We start from the raw sequence: 9,957 nt of genomic DNA on the forward strand, positions 1-9,957 counted from the left end.
GCTACACCTAACCCTAGAAGTCTTAGAGCCGGATTTTTCCTCTCCACTCTCTCTCTTGCTTCATCCAATTGCTTTGGTGTTTGTGATTCATTAGAGGCACAACATTTGAGGTGCTAAGGTTCTCAAAACTTCAAGATCTACAATCAACAATCAAGGTATTCATCTAACTTGTTTATTTGATATTCAATTAGATTTTGTTGTATGCTATAATAGGGTTTTTTGAAGTCTTGGACAATATGCATGAATCATTAGAAAAAACTAAATCCAAGCATTAGGGTTTGCATGAACACCATAGGAATGTTGTTTTGCTCATAACCCATCAAAAATGATGCCAAGATGAAGTAGAGTCAGATCCATAAGTTCCTTTTTGCTCCAAGCTTCTTACACTTCACACCTTCTTCATAAAATGCACCAAAACCACTCTTTAAGCCTCACAAACACTCAAGAACAAGGTTAATAGCGATTTGGGTTTCTTATGGCCGTCAAGAGGTGATAAGGGACTGGAGGTAAGGACTTAAGGTCCTTTAAATAGGGTGCAAAACCCTAAAATTGAGGGTTTCATCTCCCAACTCCTACTCGTCGAGTCTGGATCCTCTGACTCGTCGAGTAGATCCAATAATTCACGTGGGCTAACCCGCCTCTACACGAAGAGTTAGGGCAACCAAGCCGTCGAGTAAGCCCATAACCATGTACAATATGCTATAAAACTTATACCTGGGAGTCGGGGTGTTACACGGTTCACCCACCAAAGAATTTGACATTAGCAAAGGGGTACGACATGGTGACCCTTTTTCTCCATTCCTCTTTATCATCGCAATGGAAGGTCTTAACGTTGCTCTCAAAGCGACGATTGAAAAATGAATTTTCAAAGGAATTAAAATCCCTGAAAATGGACCATTAATCTCTCATTTATTCTACGCCGATGATGAGATGTTCGTCGAAGAGTGGTCCCGATCCAATCTTAAAAACCTAGCTCGTATCCTACGATGTTTTCACGCATCTTTAGGGCTCAAAGTCAATTTCTTCAAATCCAAAGTCTTTGGTATTGGGGCTTCGAATGTTTAAACCTCAAACTAGGCCAACATCCTTGGATGCGAAGCTGGCTCCCTACCGTTCACTTACCTCGGGGTCCCGGTTTGGGCTAATATGAACTTGAAAAAAAAATTGGAAACCAATTATAGACAAGTTTCATTCTAAGCTCTCGTCATGTAAATCAAAAACTGTCATTCAGGGGCAGATTAACACTAATCAAATCTATCCTGGATAATCTTCCCATATACTACCTTTCGATATTCAAAGCCCCAATAACAGTGGTTGATGCACTTGAAAAAATCCTTCGGAAGTTCCTTCGGGGGGGGGGGGGGGGGGGGGTGGAACAGAAAGGAAAAACAAGATTCACTGGGTATCATGGGAAAAAGTAACGACACCAAAGGAAAATAATGGATTAGGGGTAGGATCAATACATGCACTTAACGTGCGGCTCATCGTCAAATGGTGGTGGCGTTTGAAAAATGAACCAACATCACTTTGGAGTCAGGTTATAACATGTATTCACTGTTTTTCTAATAAACCCTATGATTATCTCTCAAAGAAAACTATTACTGGGGTGTGGAAAAATATTACAAGGACCATGAAGGATTTTCAGGGAGCTAGACTTAATCTCAATGACATTTTCAGACAGGAGATCAAATCAGGCGAAAATACCATGTTCTGGCAAGACACTTGGATGAATAATGAGAAACTAAAAACGAAATATCCTTCACTTTATGATTTAGAATTACATAAATCATGCTTTGTTGCCTCTCGTATCGTAAATACCGGTAACTTTTGGGAATGGAAATCTTGTCTGTTAGTTGCAGGATTATCCACATAATTAGACAGGTTAAAACAGGAGATTGCTTCGTGTCAACTACAACCTGGTCATGACAAATGGACATGCTTGCTAATGCTAGAAGGAAGTTTCACAGTGGAAGCAATCAGAAGGAGACTAGACAAAGCTGCACAACACTCTTCTAATCTTCCACTAATCAGTTGGTGCAAGGTTATCCCAATAAATGTGTTTTGCTTTGTTTGGAGGGTTGTATAAGGATACATTCCATCTGCTACAACATTACGATCACGTGGCATGAATATCGAATCGACAGTATGTGGAACTTGTATTGGTGAAGTTGAGTGTTGATCATATCCTTATGAGATGCTCATACGCAAGACTTATAATGAACAAGATCTTCGGATGGTATGGATTAAACAAAGAAGAATTCAATGATGTTGGTCAACTACTTCATTTTGCAGCCTCATGGGGTGGATGCCCTAAAAACGCATTAAACTGCTATGTATTTGCTACAATCTGCTATGGAATCTTTGGAGGATCAGGAATGATAGATTATTTCGAGGAGTATCTACAACAATTTGTAGAGGCACTAAAACATCAAAGCGTTGACATATTTATAGCTCAAACGTAGGGCAATAGTCGAGTTGGTAATGTGATAGATTAGAATTCATCTTCCTTTTCCCCTGTGTAATAAACTAAAAACTATGTTTGCTCTTCTTTGCCCTTACCTAGTCACTTGCCAAGCACTAGGCCTTTTTAATATATTTTACCGTTGCTAAAAAAGTATGAAAACAATAACTATTTTTATTAAATTAAACAAAAACTATTTTTATTAAATTCATATGAAATTAATAGATGCTTCTTTTAGGGTTTTAGCCCATACTTTGACCATTAACTCATGATGCCACCTCTTCATTTTAACCATCAGCCCCACACGCACAACATCCGTGACAAATCCTCAATAGTCACTCCTTGCTTTCACGCGCATTTATGTGATCCTCCATGTATAAATATACACTCCCCTCATCTCTCTCTCCCTCCATAACCAAATGGGTAACTACGTTTCAGCTTGCAGCTTAGGGATCTCCCCAAGAATGAAAACCAACAAAGCAGCAAGAGTAATTTTTCCGACGGGAGAAATCCGGCAGTTTGAAGATTCCGTCAAGGCAGCCGAGATTATGCTTGATTGCCCCAATTTCTTCCTAGTCAACTCGAGGTCGTTGAACATCAACCGGCGGTTTTCGCCTCTCTCCGCTGACGAAGATCTGGAATCTGGAAACGTATACATCATGTTTCCGATGAGAAGAGTGAATTTGATGGTGACGCCGGCGGATATGGCGGTGTTTTGGATATCGGCTAATAGTGCGCCGAAGCGGATTTCAGGAAGGATATCTCCGGAAGCAATAGTTGGTGGCGATGCGATGGTTAATGAGGCTGAGCAGCCGAGGTTGGTGGTGGAGGTGTCGGAGTTTAGTCATCGGTTAGCGGTTTGCCGATCAAAGAAGCCGTTTCTTGATACCATTACGGAGGAGCCAATTCGTTCCAAGTACCAAGTAGTGCAGAAGGTGTTGTTTTCTCAAAGGGTAGAAAAGTAATTAGCAAAACTTGTACATATATAAGATTTATTGCGATTTTTTATACGCTTTATAATGAATTATTCGAAACACGATTTGTCATTGAACTTTTATTATTGTTTTCTTACTTATAAAGAATTCTAACAGCTAGAAAACACTTTTGAGATCCAAAAAAATATTTATTCCTGAAAACAATAAAAATAAACAACATTCCTTATGAATATAAAATCACATTGGTTTTATATATAAAAGTATAATTACTCTATAAGAAATTTATGAACATTTCGCCAAATAATTATTTACTGTTTTTTACATTGTTTACACAGATATAGTTGGTCGAGTTTTTAAATTTTGTTAGGTACTCAAACTTTCAACATCAACATTACACTTTTGGTATGGGTTGGTGATGTTCCTTTGTTTGGTTTGAAGGTTTTTAAAAGATAACTTCGCGTTTGTGAACGTGATTTTTTAGAGTTAAAGTTTGAATTTTGTTTCGTTTTATTTAAATAAAAAGGTGAATTATAAAAAAATTGTTTGATATCATAAACTTAAAGTTTTTGTTTTAGACAAAAACATTAATCTAAATATTAAATATTTTTGTCTGTTATAACGGAATTAATATCCTAGTTTCAACGGCCAGGCTGAAAAGTAAAACCACATAGTTTACTATTTTAGTAAAACTGATAAAATGAAGTATATATATATATATATATATATATATATATATATATATATATATATATATATATATATATATATATATATATATATATATATATATACCCCCAAACTTTAAGGTTTAAGGTAGTTAGTAGCATATAAGTTTTTATAAATTAAAATATAGATAGGCTAAGGCACACACATGGACTCGCCTCTCATAGGCCTTAAAAACATGACACACTATTCATATATTGTTTTATATAAGTTTACACTTCTAGAAAACTTATATATATATATATATATATATATATATATATATATATATATATATATATATATATATATATATATATATATATATATATATATATATATATATATATATATCAAATAATTATATTCAAATAAAAATTGAATGTTTTTTTCCCAAAGATACCCTAAAACATGTCTTAGCAATATATTTTAGGTTAGTTTTTATTTATAAGTTTTTTTTATGCAAAGTAATTACATACTTGTTTAACTAAGTTTAACTAATTTGTAATGATATTTTATATTTTATTTGTTGCATTAGAAGATCAAACTAATTATAATGATTTAACTTAGTAAAAATACATAATAGTTAAAATATGTTAGTACTTTATTTTTATTTTTTTTTAAAATGTATTGTTTAAACGGTTAATGACACATTAGCCTAACAATACTTTTGAAATTTGTCGAATCAGTCCCTAAAGTTTTTTTTTTTTTTTGATGTTTTATGGGGGAATAAAATTATTTGTGTCGGGTGTAATTGGTTCTTTTTTGAATAAACGAAAAGGTAAGTCAGTGACATCTTTTCCATCTCATTTAATTGACTAAATTATACCCTCTTTTCTATCTCTATCTCTCTCTGTCTCTCTCTCTCTCCATCCCTCTCTCTCTTTCTCTCAACTTACTTAATCACATATAAAAAATGAGAGTTCATAAGAAATCAATTGATCGAGTTTATTTTACTTCATTATTTAGATTTCGAGTTTTCATTGCAAATCGGAAGTGAGAGTTCATCAAAATCGATTTGATGGGTTTCGATTTCGATTTTGATTGCACATGTGGGTTTCAAAAGGTTTGTGTACATCAGAGTTTTGAAATGTTTAACATAGATGAAGATTCGACTTCAATAAATCTGGTGGGTTTGATTTAAGGAATTGCTTTTGGATGGTTCATATTCAACAAACAATTTTAGAAATCATTTTTCTTTACAGGCAATATCTGTGTGTTCTTTGTATATGTGTTTCTGAAAATCGATTCTTACTTGATTGTTTGAGGAAAATGATTCTTCAGACTGTGATTTCATCATACACAATTCCTCTAGGATTTCGATTTTTGAAGAATCCACTTAAGAAAACGATTTTACCTTATAAGCTTAAAGGTCGCATAACGTTGGTCTTCCATAAATTTCTTAATCGAAGCAGCAACTCCATATGAACAGTTGAATATTTCTTGAATCATTCTTAATTCATCTATATTTTCTTCATTTTGGTGAAATAAGTGGGGAAAGATTATGTTCCTTGATTAATGGAAAATAATTGTTTCTAAATTTGATAAATCAATGCTCCATTAGCTTGTTTATATCCTTGATTTTAGTTAAGACCATATTTCTTTGGTTGTTGATAGAAACAAGACACTCTCGATAATGTCTTTTGATGACTATTCGTAGATATGATTGTATTTATATTTGGTAGTTATATTTTCACCAAAACACATGGGATTTAGTACCTCGCCCACATAATGCTAATGTCATTAGTTGCCATTGGATTTATCGACACAAGTTCAAATCAGACGGTTCTCTTGAAAGATATAAGGCACGACTAGTTGTTAATGGTAAGTCTCAGGAGGTTGGTGTTGATTGTGGTGAAACATTCATTCTCGTAGTCAAACTTGCCACTATTAGAACAGTTCTCAACTTGGCCTTGAGTAGAAATTGGTCAATTAATCAACTTGATGTCAAAAACGCTTTTCTTCATGGCACTCTCAAAGAAACAGTCTACATGCATCAACCACCTGGCTTTACTGATCCCTCCTATTCAGGTCATGTTTGCAAACTACGTAAGTCTTTGTATGGTTTAAAACAGGCACCACGCGCCTAGTACCAACGGTTCGCCCATTACCTCCTCAACATCGGGTTTATGTGTAGCACAAGTGATAACTCTCTATTCATCTTACGCGGAAACAATAAGTATGCATATTTATTGGTTTATGTGGACGATATCATTCTTACAACCTCCTCCCTCACACTCAAGGATGCCATTATCTCTTCTCTTAAGTCGGAGTTTGACATGAATGATTTGAGAAAACTAACATATTTTTTAGGTGTTTCAGTTACTTACTCCAAAGGTGGTATGTTCCTTTCTCAACATAAATATGCTACTGAAATCATCAAACGAGCCAAAATGGAGAATTATAAACCTATTGCTACCCCCGCTGACACGAATTCTAAACTCAGTGCTTTTATGGGTGACCCAGTCGCTGACCCCTCGGCCTATCGTCAACTTGCTGGTGCTTTGCAATATTTAACCTTCACGCGCCTTGACATAGCTTACGTAGTTCAGCAAATCTGCCGCTTCATGCATGCCCCTAGAGAGCCATATCTTAATGCATTAAAACACATTATACGCTATTTGCAAGGAAGTAAAGCTCTCAGATTACACTTATACTCATCCAAACCATCTCAACTCATTGCTTTTATTGATGCAGATTGGGGTGGTTGCCCTGACACTGAATGTTCTACTTCTGGTTATTGTGTGTTCCTCGGTGACAATTTGGTATCTTGGTCTGCTAAACGTCAACCCACATTATCTCATTCAAGTGTCGAGGCGAAATATAGGGGTGTTGCTAATGTCGTTGCCGAAGCTTGCTGGCTATGCAATATACTTCTTGAACTTCAAACCCCCCTCAAGACGGCTACCTTAGTTTATTGTGATAATGTCTCTTCCATTTATCTTTCTGGTAACCCGGTGCAACGTCAACGGACAAAGCACATTGAAATGGATATACACTTTGTTCGTGATAAAGTAGCTCTTGGTCATATTAGAGTTCTTCATGTCCCTTTTTCTTACCAATATGTTGATATCTTTACCAAGGGATTACCATGATAATTATTCTTGGATTTTAGATCCAGTTTGAGCATTCGTCCTCCTCCCGCTCCTACTGAGGGAGGCTATTTGTAGATATGATTGTATTTATATTTGGTAGTTATATTTTCCCTAATTATAGGGATTTCTTGTATTGTATAAATATACACATTGTGATTAATAAGAGGGCATGCAAATTCACTCTGTTTTAATGACGAATTCAGTAGTTAAACATAGTTGGATTTTGGGACGGGTGTCTGCGATTCGGGGAGAAGATATAAGGAGGATACGTGCTTTCTTTTCTTCTTTTGCTATGTATTTTTTCACATAAATGGGAGTTGGTTTCAAAAGTATATCATCCAGACAGGATGAACACGAATTTTGGAAGACATACCGAATGCCTTAAGTAATAGCATACCTTAAACAAGTTCTTATATTGGTCATTATACAAAAAAAAAATCGAACTTTTAAACACCTTATTTTAAAACATTTTTATTGTATATCTTATTAAAATTTTAAACGAGTTACACATATATGATGTTTCCCTTTTACTTATCTTGGGCTTCCTATTTGGGAGAACATGAAACTAGCTATAAATTGGAGTCCTATTGTGGAAAAAGTTTAAAGCGAAGCTTTCCTTGTGGAAACCTAGAAATCTTTCATTTGGTGGGAGGCTTACTCTTGTGAAATCTGTTTTAGGTAGTCTCCCCCAATATTACTTTTCCCTTTTAAAAAACACCTGAAAAAATTATTAATATCTTGGAGAGCATTAAAAGAAAGTTCCTTTGGGAGGTATTGATAACAAAATGAAGATTCATTGGATCGCTTGGGATGTGATGGTAATGTTAAAACATAAAGGATGTCTAGGAGCGAGGAGCCTTTAAATATCTAAATATTGTTCTTCTTGCTAAATGGTGGTGGGGATTAAAAATTAAAAGCGACTCTCATTGGTCTTTTTATATTACAGCTTTGCATAACACTTTATGTGACGATGGGATGCCTTTTGCTAAATGTGGTACCCCGGGGAATTGGTTATCCATTTTTCGTATAAAAATGGGATCTTGAGGAGTGGAATATTCCTTTGGATGATCTTTTTTGCATGAAAATGGTGGGGGTGGGGGGGGAGGGGGGGAATCACATATTTTTCTGGAAGGATAAATGGTTTACTGATTTAATTATTAAAGATGTGTTCCCGTCATTGTACAAGATTGAAGAGAACAAAAATTGCTTGGTTACTGATAGAATAAAAGGTGATTTGATGGCTGTTTTTTTTGTGACATCCCCAATTTCAAGGCTAGAAAAGACTGATTTGTTTATGCTTTGTTTTATAAAATCAGAGTAATCCTTTGATTAAAAGAGTTGCAGAATTTGTTCCCAAAACAAAATATGATAAGAATCTATTAAAACTTTTCTTGAAGAAGTGTATTTTCATTAAATAACAAAATCTCGGGATGTCATGTTTCGATACAAACCAAAAGCATAAAGAGTATAAAATAGACCTTACAACAGTTATTTATAACTACTGATCTATAATCCAAAGTCTCTCGTCATGTCAACCAGCTTATGCACTTGTGCCACTACCTGTGATATAAAGAAAACTGAGTGGGTCGGGCTTGGGAGCCTGGTGAGCATATAGGGTTTTCAACCCACAATAATATAATTATTATATTTAATCGTCAAACAAGCAACCCAATTACCCATCCCCATTATCTTCTTTATTTCTTAAGGTTTTACCCTAAGAATCAACTATCCTTCATTCATTCGTTCCTAAGGATTGACCTAAGGAATTGGCACAAAGTCCATTGCTGCCCGAGGTTCCTATAACAAACACTAAATTCATAGTTGCCAAGGTTCGTCTATACAGTACTAAATCCATAGCTACCAAGGTTCATCTATACAGTACTAAATCCATAGCTACCAAGGTTCATCTACACTGTACTAAATCTATAGCTACCATCGTATTATTATAAGGCACTAAATCTATAGCTGCCAGGGTTTTTAGAGTACATCGGTGAACATCAAGTCCATAACAGCTACAAGTTGCGAGCTTGCTAATGTTCCACGGGACTGTCTAAAATATTCTGTGGTTGTCATCCTTACTCTGATGAATGACGGGGGCATCGTTTGGGTAAAGGTTTCACTCATTTTTCACCTGACACCCTCATCTCATGAACTATTTCATATTTTGTCTCATCCTCAACTAATCTGTCATCACATACCAACTATTTCATCTACCCATGTTCTACCCAACATATTTTAGATATAAATTACATATATAGTTTAAATCATATACAAACCTATATAAAACATTCATCCAACATCCATCTCAAATAAACAAACAATATATAAACACATAACACGTATTTCATAGCAAATACTTCATATCTATGGGTAGAAGAAAGTAACTACACACTTACTTGATAAGATGATGATCGGACAGCACTACGACTCTTCAAGTACTATTCTTTTGATGCAACTATGATATCTTCCAAAAATCGGGCTTCTTGTGGGCAGAGATTCGGCTCGAAACTCTTTTCTTCTCGGGATCTTCAGGGCTTCGGGACTTGCTTCGGGTGTTGGGGTGATACCAGGGATTCAGGGGTACTTAAAGAGGGCTAGAGAGGGTATCGGAAGTGAGAGAGTGAAGGAATTAGCAACCAAAATCGGCTGCCCTTCGATTTCTATTTATTGGGCCATTTTTCTGGATTCACGTCGTGAGTTCAGTCATCATCAGGTGCGTCATCGCAACTTCGGTCTGACAGGCTCTAGGAGACGTCATTACTGA

The 9,957-nt window shown here is 35.6% G+C and overlaps 1 protein-coding gene across 1 annotated transcript; it reads left to right on the forward strand.

The window, feature by feature from the left end:
• Positions 1 to 2,880: 2,880 nt before the first annotated feature.
• On the forward strand, positions 2,881 to 3,426 carry LOC145066945 (uncharacterized). Its single transcript, XM_079014181.1, has one exon. The coding sequence runs from the start codon at positions 2,881 to 2,883 to the stop codon at positions 3,424 to 3,426; it is 546 nt and encodes a 181-aa protein (XP_078870307.1).
• Positions 3,427 to 9,957: the final 6,531 nt, after the last annotated feature.

Source organism: Lactuca serriola, chromosome 8, assembly GCF_051521515.1.
Source record: "Lactuca serriola cultivar US96UC23 chromosome 8, Lser_US96UC23_V15, whole genome shotgun sequence".
Classification (NCBI taxonomy): Eukaryota; Viridiplantae; Streptophyta; class Magnoliopsida; order Asterales; family Asteraceae; genus Lactuca; species Lactuca serriola.